This window comes from Aquarana catesbeiana, linkage group LG04, assembly GCF_042186555.1.
Source record: "Aquarana catesbeiana isolate 2022-GZ linkage group LG04, ASM4218655v1, whole genome shotgun sequence".
NCBI classification, from domain to species: domain Eukaryota; kingdom Metazoa; phylum Chordata; class Amphibia; order Anura; family Ranidae; genus Aquarana; species Aquarana catesbeiana.
Genome location: NC_133327.1, coordinates 649898107 through 649916186, shown reverse-complemented (window position 1 = coordinate 649916186; position 18080 = coordinate 649898107). Strand labels below are relative to the sequence as shown.

The window sequence follows — 18080 nt, the reverse complement described above, 5'->3', positions numbered from 1 at the left end:
TCCAGGTTTGTGATTCCTGTGTCCTCACCTGTCATTGGTTGATGTTCATTTTTCTGCTCTCCAGGGAAGAGTGATCTGACGGTAGACGCTGTAAAGCTGCACAATGACCTGCAGCCGGGTTCCCTGTCCATACAGAAGAGGCCGGAGGAGGAGGAAATGGCCGTCACAGAAAGATCCGGGGCCACCTTCCTCAGCGGCCTCTCCGATTGCACCAACCTCACCTTCAACAAAGTCCAGAGATTCTGGGAGTCCAACTCGGCCGCTCACAAGGAGGTGGGTGACGACTCGGGTTGTAGACCTTTGAAGGATAACTTTTCATTTAATAAACAATAACTGCACCTTGTTTTGCAAACACAGAAATATGCATTTATTTTTTTTAGCCTGCAGAGCATTGCACCTATAATCAGTAGATGGCGGGTACAATGTCCGGCTCCTGCAGACTGTCAGTACCGCTGTCTGCCCCTAGGGGAGGTAATTACTGAGCAGGAAGGTTCAGTGAACTACCAGAGCGCTCATAGTTCATTCAGAACTACAAGCTGTCTGCCTCAGTGGCAAGAATGTTCCTTATGTTGGTGATCAGTGGGAAGAATGTTCCTTACATTGGTGGTCAGTGGGAAGAATGTTCCTTACATTGGTGGTCAGTGGGAAGAATGTTCCTTACATTGGTGATCAGTGGGAAGAATGTTCCTTACATTGGTGGTCAGTGGGAAGAATGTTCTTTACATTGGTGGTCAGTGGGAAGAATGTTCCTTACATTGGTGGTCAGTGGGAAGAATGTTCCTTACATTGGTGGTCAGTGGGAAGAATGTTCCTTACATTGGTGGTCAGTGAGAAGAATGTTCCTTACATTGGAGGTCAGTGGGAAGAATGTTCCTTACATTGGTGGTCAGTGGGAAGAATGTTCCTTACATTGGTGATCAGTGGGGAGAATGTTCCTTACATTGGTGATCAGTGAGAAGAATGTTCCTTACATTGGTGGTCAGTGAGAAGAATGTTCCTTACATTGGTGATCAGTGAGAAGAATGTTCCTTACATTGGTGGTCAGTGAGAAGAATGTTCCTTACATTGGTGGTCAGTGGGAAGAATGTTCCTTACATTGGTGGTCAGTGAGAAGAATGCTCCTTACATTGGTGGTCAGTGAGAAGAATGTTCCTTACATTGGTGATCAGTGAGAAGAATGTTCCTTACATTGGTGGTCAGTGGGAAGAATGTTCCTTACATTGGTGGTCAGTGGGAAGAATGTTCCTTACATTGGTGGTCAGTGGGAAGAATGTTCCTTACATTGGTGATCAGTGGGGAGAATGTTCTTTACATTGGTGATCAGTGAGAAGAATGTTCCTTACATTGGTGGTCAGTGAGAAGAATGCTCCTTACATTGGTGGTCAGTGAGAAGAATGTTCCTTACATTGGTGATCAGTGAGAAGAATGTTCCTTACATTGGTGGTCAGTGAGAAGAATGCTCCTTACATTGGTGATTAGTGAGAAGAATGTTCCTTACATTGGTGATCAGTGGAGAAGTCGTTATCTATTGTTTGCTCCAATGTAGTGTTATAACTGTTGCATTCATTTGTGTTTATAGGACTTCTATCACCAATACAAAGTATAGATCTGAGACTTAATTGATTATGTCTTTTTAGATCTGTGCGGTTCTGGCTGCAGTAACAGAAGTGATCCGCTCTCAGGGAGGGAAGGAGACAGAAACGGAATACTTTGCTGCTCTGGTGAGTGATTTCTCTGCATGGTTGCCATTGTCTTCATTTTTCAAATGTGCTGCACTATAATGCAATAAAACGGGCGTCTCTAAATGGTGGACCACGGTCCGGGTCCTGACCAAGTCAATGTCCCATCCGGACCCACCGCAGTTGCGGCATTTAGGATAATCTTTTTCCCCTCAGCCACCGCTAGCTCTGTTGTCTTTGTAGAGCTGACATTGGAAGAGCAGCACAGCGATGGACGGGGGCTGGCCCAGTTCATGCACAAATGTCTATTCAAGTCACACCCAAAATCGGCAAAAGCAACGCATGTACTACTGTTTCAAATTGGTGTGGCACCGCAAAGTCGGCGTCGCACCAATTTGACCGGTGCCACCGTCAAATCGAATGCGAAGTCGCTCCCATGTGAACGGGGGCTTAAAGTGGTAGTGAACTCCCATTGGACACTTCTACCTACAGGTAAGCTTACAATAAAGAGTCCTTGTAACTACGGGGAACATCTCCTAAATGTGCGCCGTACAGGAGATATTCAATGTCCCTGCAGCCGGTGACGCCACACTGAAGGGGCAGCATACTCGTGCCGTTACCTTCAGAGATCTGTGCCGTGGCCGAGACTCCAGCGCGCATGGAAGGGAGTGATGTCATCGCAGCTTGGCCGTTCAAGCAGCCGGAGCCCCGTGAACCCGGAAGGAAGACCGGGTGAAGATGGAAGCCCTGTCAGCGTTGACAGCGCGCCACTGGAGGGCTTCGTTCTTAGGTAACGTTTTCATAATGTGCCAGTAGGTGAAGCCTACTAGCACATTATGACATTACCTTGCAGGGAGAAGATTTTTTTTAATTTTTGTTTTAAAGTGGAATTCCTTCCGCTCGCCCCTTTTAAAAAAATAAATAAATAAATAAAAATTAAAGTCAGCAGCACCACATACTGTAGCTGCTGATTTTTAGGCTGCATTGACACCTGAGTGTTTCAAAGTTGCGCGTTTTTTACCGCACATTTTGCCTCGTTTTTGCCGCGGTTTTGTTCAGGTCACCAATGTAAAAGGCAGAAAAACACCTGTAATCTGTCCCAAAGAAGCTCATGTTATTTTTTGAGATTAGGGTGTTTTTCAGGCGTTTTGCTTCAGGTGACAAAACGCTCAAATGTGAACAGGTGCCATTGAAATGAATGGTTGTTGGGCGTTTTTCAGGCGTTTTATGAGCTGAAAACGCTCAGGTGTGAATGCAGCCTTAACGTTAGAAAACTTGCCTGTCCTGGAGTCCAGCGATATCGGCACCTCAGCCGATGGACAGGTGCTGCCGCCACCGTTGCGGGTAAAGGAGCCTGGCAGTGTAGCCTTTCGGGCTTCACCGCCGGGTCACCTACTGCGCATGCTCGCTGCACTCTCTCACTGGCCCGGCAGAAGGGGGAGGGGGCCGAGCTCTTGGCGTAACTTGCCGGTCACCCAGGAGTGGGGACAGGGTACCTATAATAAAAAAAAAAAAGAAAAAAAAGGTACCTGCTCCCCCCTCCCCCTGAAAATGTGGAATGTGGCACCGGAGAGGGGGATGGAATTAGGTAAGCAGAAGTTCCACTTTTACAACTTTGTTTTGAGTTTACTACTGTATTACTATTTAATAAAACTGAAACCTGTGGGAGTAAAGCAATTCCTAAGCTTGGCTCTGAAAATCGTCTTCCAGGTGACACTTTTTTGCTTATGATTTGGTTTTCTCTTCATTTTACTAACTGATAAGGAGATTAAATGCGGAAATCCCTCCATGGTTTGTCTGTACACTGCAGAACATAAAAACAAAAATTTTTATATATATTTTTTTTTCCCCCATAGATGACCACTCTGGAAGCTGTTGAGTCTGCGGAGTCGCTGTCTGCCGTTGCCTACCTGCTGAACCTGGTTCTGAAAAGGTAAGCCTGTCTGTCTCCCCCCCCCCCCAGTGGTTACGGGTTATTGGTCTTTCATCTTCCAGTAACTGATGATGTGTTTTAGGGTTCCGGGTCCTGTGCTGATTAAGAAATTCTCGGACACGTCTAAGGCCTTCATGGATATTATGTCCTCACAGGCCACCAGCGGCAGCACCTCCGCTCTTAGATGGGTAAGTCGTGTTCCTTTTGTATTATCCTGTGTTTTAGATTTTCATGTTTCTGTAATATTAGAGAATGGCTCCCTTGAGTGAAACCCCGTATGGGTAGGTCCTACCCCTTTTTGGCCACCAGAGGGCGCGCACCACTGGGGGACCGAATGCGCGTGGCCGGCGGGCACGATCACCGCCGGCACGCGCTATCGCGTGCACGAGCGCCAGCATGGGGATTTGTGTGTGTAAACGCACAAATCAAATCCTTGTGCTGTCAGAGGAGAGGAGACATATTGTTCCTACTAAGTAGGAAAAACGATATGTCTCCTCTCCTTGTCACATCCCCATACAGTTAGAACACACCGAGGGAACACACATTTAACCCCTTCCCTGCCAGTGACATTTACACCGTAATCAGTGCATTTTTTATAGCACTGATCGCTATATAAATGTAAATGGTCCCAAAAAAGTGTCAAAAGCGTCCGATCTGTCCGCCGCAATGTCGCAGGCTTGCTAAAAATTGCAGATCACCGCCATATTTCTACTAAAAAAAAATAAAATGAAATAATAAATGCCATAAATCTTTCCCATAGTTTGTAGACGCTATAACTTTTGCGCAAACCAATCAATATACGCTTATTGCGATATTTTTGGTAAAAAAAAATAAAAAAATCCTATGCATTTAGGTGAAAAAACACCTGGCAGTCATCGGGGCCTCTCTGTGCAAAACGAGCTGCACAGTGGAGGCAAGTATGAAATGTTTGTAAAGGAGGAGTTTTTTGTTTTTTGTTTTTTCGTTTTTTTTAACTAACAATCACTTTAATTGATACTTTTTGCTTTTTTGCACATGTAGCACCTTGCACTTTCATATATTGTGTTTAGTAGATTCATACATATTTTTAGAGTGTGGGAGCAAAGATTGCAGTACAACGGTGATAGCGATGTCTTTTTTCATATACTTTTGTATGTCTTTCTGCAATCTCATTATTACATTGTCTTCTTTTTTTAATTTTTTTTTTTTTTTCAGATCGTTTCATGTTTGTCAGTGTTGCTTCGGAAACAGGACCTGTCTGCATGGAGTTATCCCTCCACTCTGCAGGTGTACCATGGCTTACTGAGCTTCACTTTCAAATTTTGGAACCACTTTAATGTTATAATCACTTTAAAGGAGTTTTAAAGTTTCGAAGTTTTTCACTTGCATTCTAGGTGAAAACTCTTTTGTGCTGCAGCCCACCCCCTGCCCCCTTTTTCTTACCTGAGCCCGATCGTTCCAGTGTCAAGGACGATCCCAGCAGCTCCAGCCGCTGCCTCGGGTGCCATTGGCTCCCGCTGCTGTCAATCAAATCCAGCGACCCGGGGGCGGAGTCCTGCTGTCCGTGTCAATGGATGCAGCAGCGGGACTCGGGTGCGTGCCCGCACGAGTGCCCCCATGGAAAGCGGCTCTCCATGGGGGCACCCGATGAAGAGGAAGAGCCCAGGGCACCGCCGGGGGACCCCAGAAAAGGAGGATCGAGGGCCGCTCTGTGTAAAACCTTTACACAGAGCACGTAAGTATAAAAAAAAATTAAAAACAAAAACCTTTACAATCACTTTAAGGAAACTCATACTGATTGGTTTATGTTGTCCTCTTCTGCCTGTTCATATCTCCGGTACAACTCCTCCTTCTTCTATGATCCCTTTACAGCATCAATGGAAGTGGCCACAGAGGAAGCACGTCTTCTGAGGAGGATTCTGACCGCTCCAATGAAACCGCACCGGTTGAGCCGCCGGTCTCCGGAACGAAGAACCAACCGATGGCTCAAAGAACTAAACACGAGCTGAGGAGGCAGCAGCAGCAGAGGCGGCTCTCTGGGTATTTGCACCAGATAAAGCGATGAAGGATGGAGGATGGGGGGGGGGGGAGTTGTTGCATCTGGGTCAGATATGTGAATAGAAATCCAGGACTACATGTGTCTCCCCCTTCTGGACTGGAGGAATACGACAAATTTTAAGCACTACAGGGGGGACATCTGATAGTTTAGGAATGGTTTGGAACTCCTATCGGTGACTTTCCCCTGTGGTGGTCAAAGACAATGTATGGAGGATGTTCTCACCTTGACTACGCTGCTCATCAAATGTTCCGGGAGCTCCTCCGCCATCTTGTATTGTTGGTTGGCCACATGAATGGCCGTCTTCATCTTCTCTCCGTGTGACATGAACAAGCAGCATGGGAATGGCACTAATATATGTTTGTTTTAATAAAGCAATTTTCTGACGGCCCTTTAAGATGATCGTCAGGCTGGAGCAACGTCATCTCTTTATGGGGCAATACCTGGGCTTCCTCTACCGTGTGATCACCGTGATTGGCTGTCACAGGGATCAGGGGCCGGTTAGGTGACCATGAATGGTCGGTAACAGCTCAGTAACAATGCTGGGGGCATGCAAAAAAAGAGACGCATATATGCGCCAACTTGGCATTAGGACACACCTCCATGCTGCAGCACATCTGTGCTTTATCTGAATAAAGTGGGCGGGGATAGAGGAGAAAACGCTATTTTTGTACATAGAGGCCATTGAACATGTTATGGTGTATATAGGAATGATTCGCCCTCAGATGTATTTTGCTGCATTATTTCAAAACATGTGTTTAATATTTAATTCATCGAAGAAGAATAAATAGCAATAATGCCAAAAAATCTGTTTATTGAGATTCTGTTCCCACAGTTTTTCCTGCAGCATCCGGGGGGGGCGGGGGTTGGGGTGGGGGGTAATTACAGAAATTGTTACCTTTTTAGAGCCAATAAGACCTCATTCACATACAGTTTACATTTCAAAATGCATGAAATGGTTTTAACGCCTATGAGCCGACAGTACGCAAATATGCGGCCTCTCGGCGGGTGGGCCTTGGCGCTGAGTGGCCGAAAATTTGCCTTCGTTAGGGCTAATACAGCTGTGCCGAGAGTGCGCTCCCGGGCCCGCTAACCGCGCGCAATCGCCTTTTTCCGATTGGGAGCTTTCTGTTCATGTGACGGACAATCACGGCAGTCACATTATCATAAACCCCGCCCTGCCCCCTAAGCCCCCTTAAAGGGCCGGTAGGCACCGGCTCCTAGGAGTTAAATGGTGTTGGGCCTCATTCACACTAGACATGTGCACTGCCGGGAAAAAATGTATTTTTATTTTTTTCGAAAATTCGGAATTTGGAAATCTGAAGGAACGACAATCCGAAAAATCCAAATAATAACTAACTAATAATAACTAACTTTTAAATTATAGGTATTGGAATCTCCTTTCAAATTTGGCTCTTAGTGAACGTAACAAATACGGATTTATACGAAGTTACAAATTATCCGAAATAACAAATAAATATCTAATCAAATCGAACTGAACTAATTAATAATAATAATAGTTTTTATTTTATATATATATATATATATATATATATATATATATATATATATATTTATATTTATTATTATTATTATTATTTCATTACGTTCCATTTGTTTTAGATACAGCATTCGTAACTTCGGATAAATTCGTATTCGTTACGTTCACTAGCAGCCAAATTATTTCAGATTTTTCGAATTTTGGGTTTTCAGATTTTCCTTCTTTTGAATTTTCGGATTTTTATTCTTTTTCAAATTTTCCGAAATATTCAGAAAAATTTGGATATTTCAGAATTAACAAATTCTGAACGAAACAAATTGCACATGTCTAATTCACACCGAGATACCGATCCGTACACCCCTGTGAAGGATCGTCTACACACGTCTACACCCACACGGGATGCACAGGCGTTCCAGGCATTCTGCTGAAATCAGTAACTGTTGGCCAGCTGCACTGATCTCCAAGTGCATCCCGGATCGTGGATCCAATGAAAAGATCCAAGCGCAGACTGCGTTCAGATCCGTTCACATATGTATTCTGCTACATGTTTTTGGTAAAAAAAAAAATCCCAATAAGTGTATATTGATTGGTTTGCGCAAAAGTTATGGCGTCTAAAAACTATGGGATATTTTTATGGAATTTTTATTGTGTTTTTTTGTTTGTTTTTTTACTAGCGATATCAGCATCTTACAGCGGGACTGCGACATTGTGGCAGACAAAACAGACACCTAACTGACACTCTTTTTTTTTTTAAGATCAGTGGCACCAATACAGTGATCAGTGCTAAAAAAAAAATATGCACGGTCACTGTACTAATGACACTGGCTGGGAAGAGGTTAACATCAGGAGCGATTAAAGGGTTAAAGGGGTTGTTAAGGCAGAAAGTGCATTCTATGCATTAAGATAGCAAACCACCTGTGTGCAGCAGCCCCCCCCCCCCCCCCTCCCCCTAATACTTTCCTGAGCCCCCTCTCTTTCCTATGTCCACAAGTGTCTTACCCGTCTGGAACTCTCCTGATTGTCCGAAATACAGCGGAGCCATTGGCTCCCGTGGCTTTCAATCAAAATCAGTAAGCCAATCAGGGGAGAGAGGAGGTGGGACCGAGTCGGCGCTCCGTGTCTGAATGGACACAGGGAGCTGTGACTCGGCTCGGGTGCCCCCACAGTGGGGGTACTCCACAGGAGGGAGGGGCCAAGAGCACCAAAGCGGGGCCAGGAGAAGAGGCCAATGGCCAACTGCACAGAGGAGGTAAGTATAACATGTTTATTTATAAAAATAAAATAAACAAGACTTTACAATCACTTTAAATGTGTCCCTAGGGAGTGCCTACTGTGTGGGGGAGGTGCTTGTACTGTAAGAGGACACAAGTTCTCTATCTTCGCCTGTCACAGAACGGCAATCTGCCTTGTTTACATAAGCAGACCACCGTTCTGTCTGCCTCGGGAACGATTGGCGGGTCCGCTGGACCCGCTGATTTGATCCTGCTGTGTCCAATCGCAGCGGGAGCAGGTCGCCGGCAGCGCGCGTGCGCGCCCCCAGACTCGGAAACAGCCGGGAAAAAAAATCACGCACAGGTACGTGATTTTGCGCTAAAAGGCCGCCCTGCCACAGTATATGTACGTGGGGTGGTCCTTAAGCGGTTAAACAGGCAGCCTTCACGGAACAGCCTGTGCGTCCCACGTGGGTGAAGACGGCCCCTTCGCACAAATGTACGGATCGGTACGCCCATATGAATGAGGCCTAATGCACACTGCTCTTCGCTTATGTTTAGGTGCATTGAGTTTAACCGCTTGCCGACTCACCGCAGTACATTTACTGCGACAGGTCAGCTTGCAGAGTCACGTACCTGTACATCGCTATGTTCTTCCGGGTACCCCCCCCCCACGCATACGTGTGCGGCCCCCGAAGATGGCTGTCATTCACTGCAGCACAAGCGATTATCGGGTCCTGACCAATGATTTATGGCTTGGACCCTCTGATCTGCTGAGCGAATGACAGAAGAGAGCTATGTGTTGGTAAACAACACAGGGCCCTCTACAGACAGCAGCGATGTGCCCTTTTTTTTTTGTTTGTTTTTTTTTTCTCCTGGGAGTAAAAACCCAGGACATTGTTTAGTGAAAAACATCCCTAACTACACTCATTACACATTGTTGAGCACACATTTAACCCCTTGATCGTCCCTAGATGTTAAAGCAGAGCTCCACCCAAAAGGGAAAGCACCGCTTGCAAGGCCAAGCTGCTGCTAACAAAGCAAACAGAATATTGGCATGCATTAAAAAGGGGATTAACTCCAGAGAAGTTGGCTGTGTACCGGGGGGGGGGGGGGTACAGAGGTGGCTGTGTACAGGGGGGGTACAGAGGTGGCTGTGTACAGGGGAGGTACAGAGGTGGCTGTGTACAGGGGGGGTACAGAGGTGGCTGTGTACAGGGGGGGGTACAGAGGTGGCTGTGTACAGGGGGGGGTACAGAGGTGGCTGTGTACAGGGGGGTACAGAGGTGGCTGTGTGGGGGGGGTACAGAGGTGGCTGTGTACAGGGGGGGGTACAGAGGTGGCTGTGTACAGGGGGGGTACAGAGGTGGCTGTGTACAGGGGGGGGGGGGTTACAGAGGTGGCTGTGTACAGGGGGGGACAGAGGTGGCTGTGTACAGGGGGGGGTACAGAGGTGGCTGTGTACAGGGGGGGGCAGAGGTGGCTGTGTACAGGGGGGGTACAGAGGTGGCTGTGTACAGGGGGGCTACAGAGGTGGCTGTGTACAGGGGGGCTACAGAGGTGGCTGTGTACAGGGGGGCTACAGAGGTGGCTGTGTACAGGGGGGGGTACAGAGGTGGCTGTGTACAGGGGGGGGCACAGAGGTGGCTGTGTACAGGGGGGCTACAGAGGTGGCTGTGTACAGGGGGGCTACAGAGGTGGCTGTGCACAGGGGGGCTACAGAGGTGGCTGTGTACAGGGGGGCTACAGAGGTGGCTGTGTACAGGGGGGGGTACAGAGGTGGCTGTGTACAGGGGGGGTACAGAGGTGGCTGTGCACAGGGGGGGGTACAGAGGTGGCTGTGCACAGGGGGGGGGGTACAGAGGTGGCTGTGTACAGGGGGGCTACAGAGGTGGCTGTGTGCAGGGGGGGGTACAGAGGTGACTGTGTACAGCGGGGGGTACAGAGGTGGCTGTGTACAGGGGGGGTACAGAGGTGGCTGTGTACAGGGGGGGGGTACAGAGGTGGCTGTGTACAGGGGGGGTATAGAGGTGGCTGTGTACAGCGGGGGGGAGCGGGTACAGAGGTGGCTGTGCACAGGGGGGTACAGTGGTTGCTGTGTACAGGGGGGGTATAGAGGTGGCTGTGTACAGGGGGGTTGCCCATACTATAGCCCGAAAGACGGCTACAGCGCGGGCTTAAAATGCCGGGAGGGCGCACATAGGCCTCTTCTCGTGCTGCCCGCAGGCCCCAGGGGTGCGGTCTGCGATGGCCGAGCACCCCTGCCCCACGGTGCTCAATGCGAATGCATACGTTACTCATATGTAAAGGGCGATTGAACCGCACATGTGAGGTATTGTAGCGAACGTCAGAGCGAGAGCAATAATTCCAGCAATTCAGACCTCCTGTGCAACTCTAAACTGGTAACCTGTAAAGGCGTTTAAAGCGCCACCTATGGAGAATTTTAAGCACCGTCGTTTGCTGTCATTCCACGAGCAGACACAATTGTAAAGTGTGACATGTGAGGTATCTATTTGCTCAGCGTAACATCATCTCTCACATTATACAAAAAAATTGGGGTAACTTTAGTGTTTTATTATTTATTTATGTTTTAATTCATGAAAGTGTTTTTGTTTTTTTTTTCAAAAAAATTGTGCTAATACCGCGTGACATAAAAAATTGCAACACCCACTATTTTATTCTATAAGGTCTGTGCAAAAAAAAAAAATTAATATATATAATGTTTGAGGGTTCTAACTAGGGTTGTTCCGATACAATAACGAGCATTTGCGCGAGTTACTTGTACTCACACAAATGCTCCAGATGCCCAATCCGATACCTGGGAGAGGCGGCGCAGCCGGAAGTTAGCGGACGGAAGTGAAAATGTTTTTATTGTTGGTGTTAGATGGAGTGGAGAGGGATTAGAACCCCTGTCAGGTTTTTATTGCTGTCTGCGCCCCCTTTAGGGAGATACATTCTCTTTAACTGCCAAATCTATGTTTTTTTTTTATTTCAGTTTTTAACCCTTTCACCACCAAACTATATTGTTCATTTGTTTCAACCCTTTAACTGTCAAACCAAGTAACCCCTCCCCCTCCCCTCCCCCCACATACACATATTTTAAAGTGGTGCTCCGGCCGAAATTATACTTTATAAATAAAAATACCCCTATAATACACAAGCTTAATGTATTCTAGTAAAGTTAGTCTGTAAACTAAGGTCTGTTTTGTTAGTTTATAGGAGTAGTTTGTTATTTTATAAACTTACAGCAGGCCGTGGCCATCTTAAGTCTGGGCATCTGAAGCCAGACTGTATTTCTTCCTAGATCTCATCCTTGCAGATCTCGCACACGCTCAGTGCAGCACAAGCAGTGTAATAGGTTTCAGGTCAGGTTTCCATAGCAATGGCAGTTTCAGAGGAAGTTGCCGCCCCTTCCCAGAAGGCATTGCAAACAGGAAATGATGCGATGTGCCGCGGCCAGGGAGGAGGAAGTGAAAAATGAATACAGAAGATATACAGTAAGTGCTGAGAAAAAAAATAAAAAAATATCCAATTTGTTTACAGTGCACAGTTTAGTGAGGGAAGCTGGAGAGTTGTAAAAGTGGGTGGAACTCCACTTTAAGTGGTTAAAAACAATATATAATAATTATTTGTATATTACTTACTGATGGTAATTAACCCTTTGCCAGCCAGGTCAATTCTGACACTTCTCTCCTACATGTAAAAATCATCATTTTTATGCTAGAAAATTACTCAGAACCCCCAAACATTTTATATATATATATATATATATATATATATATATATATATATATGTATATATTTTAGCCGACACCCTATGAAATAAAATGGTGGTTTTTGCAAGTTTTTATGTTACATGGTATTTGAGCAGCAATTTTTCAAAATGTGTTTTTTTTTTTTGGAAAGAATCTGTTTCATGAATAAAAGCATAAAAAACAAACACTAAAGTTAGCCAGATTTTTTTTGTATAAAGTAATAGATGATGTTACGCCGAGTAAATAGACACCTAACATGTCACGCTTTAAAATTGCGCACACTTGTGGAATGTCACCAAAGCTCAGTACTTAAAAATCTCCATAGGCGACGCTGTACAGAGGAGGTCTAGTGCTAGAATTATTGCTGTCGCTCTAACAATCACGCAGCATATGTAACCTGTGTGTATCTGGCTCTGATACTAGCCAGTGTCCTCACCGCACGTCCCTGCCGCATAGTCCAGAGACTGTAGCTGGGCACTGCCATCTTGGATTTGATGTTAGCAGGCCCAGCAGTCTCAGAGCTGTCACTCAAGTGCCAACCTTTAGTATTCCACTTTACTCCACTCCCAGGAGCTCCATAAATAATTTACAGAAAGAAAAAAACACTGCAAGTAAGTGCATCAGCTAAGGAGCTGAAATGATCACTGCTATAGTCATCTATTGCTGGCTGGCTATCACCCAGGGAGGTATATATGTTTGTTATTTTGAATTCCCTTACTTCTCTTCTTATCAGAACCTCCCTCAGCACAAAGGGGAAGAGTGGACCACACCAACAAGGAGGAGGGCAAAAATACCAGCATCACAGCATAAGGAATACTGCTAATTTAACCCCTCTTATGCCCTGTACACACGATCAGAATTTTCCTTAGAAAAATCTTGGATGGTTTTTCCAACTGAATTTCGCTCAAGCTTGGCTTGCATGCACACGGTTGCACAAAAGTTCTCTGAACTTTCGACCGTCAAGAAAACGGTGACGTACAACACGTACGACGGCACTAGAAAAAGGAAGTTCCATACGAAGCGATGATTCTGAGCATGCGTGGTTTCCGCCAGCAAAAGTCCGATGGAGCATACACACGGTCGGAATTTCCAACCAAAAGCTCACATCGGACTTTTGCTGACGGAATTTCCGATTGTGTGTACAAGGCATAACACATTTCATGTACAAGTGTCACAGATACAGGAAGTGAGGAAAAATCTCCCCAATGATGTCACAGAGAGAAATAATATCCTGGCAGAATTTTAAACTCTTGCACACTCCATCCAAAGAAAAAATATCAGTTATGCCCCGTACACACGGACGGACTTTGTTCGGACATTCCGACAACAAAATCCTAGGATTTTTTCCGACGGATGTTGGCTCAAACTTGTCTTGCATACACACGGTCACACAAAGTTGTCGGAAAATCCGATCGTTCTAAACGCGGTGACGTAAAACACGTACGTCGGGATTATAAACGGGGCAGTGACCAATAGCTTTCATCTCTTTATTTATTCTGAGCATGCGTGGCACTTTGTCCGTCGGATTTGTGTACACACGTTTGGTATTTCCGACAACGGATTTTGTTGTCGGAAAATTTTATATCCTGCTCTCAAACTTTGTGTGTCGGAAAATCCGATGGAAAATGTGTGATGGAGCCCACACACGGTCGGAATTTCCGACAACAAGGTCCTATCACACCTTTTCCGTCGGAAAATCCGACCGTGTGTACGGGGCATTAGAGTTAGGCTTTAATAGCGTATCTCTCTTGGCAGCCATACAAAGAGCAAATGCACACTGCTAACTGGAGATGTGTTGGGAAATACATTGTGCAAGTCTGTACCCTGACTCTGGCATTTAACATAACTTCTAATTTATACACCATAATGTTCCTCGGCTCTTCTTTCTGGGATTTGTTGTTTTGGTAAACGTAGATTACCCAACCACATTTTTCCTTTGTTGGGTAGCGGTTTTGTTCCCTTGCATTTGATTTTTAGATCCAAGATTAAATTGACCACTTTTCTTTCATTTTAGCACTTCGTTTTTTTCCCACTCAGGCCATTTTGGAAACCATAGAGAGAGATATAAGATTCCCCTTTCCTGTGTGAGCCATGCCGATAGTAACAGCCTAATGAGATAAGTGCTTTTGTCTAGACTTAGTAATTGTCAGTCATGGGATAAAGACTTGATGTGTTTTTCACTTTCAGAGTTCGGGGATTTATTTTAACTTCTATAATTTGTTAGCCTGTCAGATCTCACACTTCATATATGACAGAAACTGCATTTTTTTCGAGCAGATTTTGTGTTCCTTGAAATGACTCCACAAATAACATTTATGTTGGCAAGTGAATGTTCCCTGCTAGATTTAGGTGCTTAGAAAAGCTTAAACTGATTTCCGTATCAACTGTACTTGTACAGACGACGCACTATTGTTTTGGAGATGGAAGTCCAACTTGTAGCCAAGGAACCACACCATGTACCAGATGCATCTAAGGTGCTGCCCTCTAGGGACGGCATGGCACAGGGTTCTACAGCCGTGGCCAAAAGTTTTGAGAATGACACAAATATAAATTTTCACAAAGCCTGCTGCCTCAGTTTTTATGATGGCAATTTGCAATAACTGCAAAATCCCTCTTTGTCATGAAAATTAAATTAAAGCGGAGTTCCACCCAAAAGGGGAAGTTCCGATTTAAGGACTCGTTCCCCGCTCCTCTTGAACAATTGGCACTTTTGAGGCGCGGGGTTGGTAATGGAAGTTTTCCTCCCTCCCTCCCCCCTGCAGTCTTCTGGGACACTGACGTGTCCCAGAAGACTGCATCCACCATTCACGATGCACAGCGCGACTTGTGCATGCGCAGTGGGCTCCAGGCTGTGAAGCCTCAAGCTGTCACAGCCGGGTGCCCATAGTGAAGATGCCGGCACCGAGGACCGAAGACAGCGGGTGAGACCAACTGGATTGAGCACATTGCTGGATCTTGGGACAGGTGAGTGGCTGTTTTTTAAAAGTCAGCAGCTACAGTTTTTGTAGCTGCTGACTTTTATTTTTTCTACAGGTGACTGGAACGCTGCTTTAAAGTGGTTGTAAAGGCAGAAGGTTTTTTTTTTATCCTAATGCATTCTATGCATTAAGATAAAAAGCCTTCTGTGTGCAGCAGCCCCCTCAGCCCCCTTAATACTTACCTGAGCTTACCTGAGTTTGTTATTTTTAATAAAAAAAAAAAAAAAAAAACGAGACTTTACAATCACTTTAATCCCAAAAAAACATGTCCACTGCATTTCAGCCCTGCCACAAAAGGACCAGCTGACATCATGTCGGTGATTCTCTCGTTAACACAGGTGTCAGTGTTGACGAGGACAAGGCTGGAAATCACTCTGTAATGCTGATTGAGTTAGAATAACAGACTGGAAGCTTTCTAAGGAGGGTGGTGCTTGAAATCATTGTTCTTCCTCTGTTAACTATGGTTACCTGTAAGGAAACATGTGCAGTCATCATTGCTTTGCACAAAAAGAGATTCACAGGCAAGGATATTGCTGCTACTAAGTGACTTTGTGAAAATTTATATTCGTGTTATTCTCAAAACTTTTGTGTCATCTATCATGTCGTCTAGTAAGACTCCTGCTGGTATGCACTCTTTGAAAATTCTCCAGATGTAGAATATTCATAGAATATACATTTTCTCCATTGAGTTCTGAAGGTACCTAGTAAAACTAATTGACATGGTGAGGAGTTGTAACTCTACCAATCAACTATTGTTCAACCACCCTATCAGATAAAAGCCACTCGATCAGCACTACAGACAGTAGGCTGAAGAGTTGATTTGTGTATTCTGACAGCGGGGAGGATTCCCACATCCAGACATTCAAGGTGCCAGTTCAGAACCAAGTATTACCAATTTAAATCAGCAGTAAAGGGTATTTTTTAAATGAAAAAAATAAACATGTTATACTTACCTGCTCTGGGCCATGGTATTGCACAGAGCAGCCCAGAACCTCCTCTTCTGGGGTCTCCGCCAGCTCTGTTGGCTCCTCCTCTTCTTTGTGTGCCACCATAGGACGCCGCATACTATGGTGGCACACCTGTGGGCTCACTCCCTACCTGGGCTGTGTGCATCCATTGATGCACACAGCACTTATTGGCCCCACCTCCAGCTCTCTCCGCACAGGATTTGCTTGTCAGCAGCTCCCACTGCTGCCTCTGAGCCTGTGAAGAGAGAGAGACCAGCACTACTGCAGACGGGCACAGCAATGGATCGAGATAGGACTAGCAGAGATTGCATTAAAGCTCAACTCTGGGCAGAAAAAAAGTTGCTTGTTTTTGTCTAGGGCAGTGGTCTCCAAACTGCAGCCCGGGGGCTGGGGGCCGGATGGGGCTCTTTGCTTGCCTTTATCCGACCCTTGGGGCACTATTCCTGCCACTGACATTAACAATAGGTCATCATTTCTGCCACTGACATCAATAGTGGAGCCCTTTTCCTCCCACTGACACCAATGATGGGGCACTATTCCTCTCATTGACACTGATGATGGGGCACTATTCCTCCCACTGATACCAATGATGGGACACTATTCCTCCCACTGACACCAATGATGGGACACTATACCTCTAACTGATATCAGCAATGGGGCACTATTCCTCGCATTCACACCAATGATGGAGCACTATTCCTCCCATTCACACCAATGATGGGGCACTATAACTCTCACTGGCACCAATTATGGGGCATTATTCCTCTCACTGACACCAGTGATGGGGCACTATTTCTCCCACTGATGCCAATGATGGTACATTATTCTTCCCACTGACACCAATGATGGGATACTATTCCTCTCACTGACACCAGTGATGGGGCATTTTCTACTCCCATTGGCCATAGTCCAGCCCCTCTAAAGTCTGAAATATAAAAAAAAAATGGAGTTTGGAGATTCCTGGTCTAGGGGATTGAAAAATGAAACTTACCTGATCCTCTATGCACAAGAATGGTTCCTGCGGCTCGTTCCCCCCCTTCCATCCTGCTGTCTTGTGTGGTGGACTGTTCCTGATGGTCAGGGCTTTTTTTTTCAGAGAATAGGTGCAGGTACTTCCCTCTTCCAAGTCACCTCTTGTCTCTGCCCCCTACCCACCTTTGAGCACTGTCCCTTGGTTCCAACCCCTACCTACCTCCCAATTCCACCCTTGTTACAGAAAACAGAACCAAGTATCATTTTCTGGTTCTAAGTAATCTGTATGGAATTTGTTAAGGATAATATAAAAAGCGGTAAAATAGATCCCCTGCAGCCAGCAACAATAGATCCCTCTGGCAACAATAGACCCTCTGCAACAAAATACCCCCCTAACAACAGATCTAGTTCAAGAACAATAGACCCCCCCAGCAGCAATAGATCTCCCAACAGCCAGCATTTATAGACCCTCCAGCAGCCAGCAACAATTGATCCCCCTGGCAACAAAAGATCCCCCCTAGCAGCCAAAAAACCCCTAACAACAGATCTAGCTCAGGAACAATAGGCCCCCACTGCCAACAATTGATCCCCCAACAGCCAGCATTAATAGACCCTCCAGCAGCCAGTAACATTAGACCCCCCCCCCCCCAGCAGTAGATCCCTCCCAGCAACAATTGACCTCCCAGCAACATAACACCCCCTCAGCAACAATAGACCCCTCCCTCAACAATAGATCCTCCAACAGCCAGCATCATTAGACCCTCTAGCACACCCCAGCACCCCTTGCTATTAGATACTTTCAGTGCTGGTTGTGCCGGAACTGCCCTTTCTCATGTTCCCACTGAAAAAAAAGCCCTGCTGAAGGCATCAAGCCCATATCCCTGATCTGGACGTGAGGACCTCAGGAACAGTCCACCGCTCGATCACAGGGCAGCACTGTTAGCTGATGGAACAGGGGATCGGGTGAGCATAGACTTTCTATTCTTCCCTGGACAAAACAGGCAGTTAACACTTGCAGCACGGGCACAGCCCCACTGTAAAAGAAGAC

General features: G+C 45.9%; 1 protein-coding gene across 1 annotated transcript; it reads left to right on the top strand.

Annotated features, from left to right (window-relative positions):
- Positions 1-4956, top strand: LOC141141302 (RRP12-like protein). The gene is made up of 5 exons (XM_073628978.1): positions 1-273; positions 1638-1721; positions 3536-3612; positions 3695-3800; positions 4807-4956. The coding sequence occupies exons 1-5, from the start codon at positions 157-159 to the stop codon at positions 4954-4956; spliced, it is 534 nt and encodes a 177-aa protein (XP_073485079.1). The 5' UTR covers positions 1-156.
- The last annotated feature ends 13124 nt before the right edge of the window (positions 4957-18080 follow it).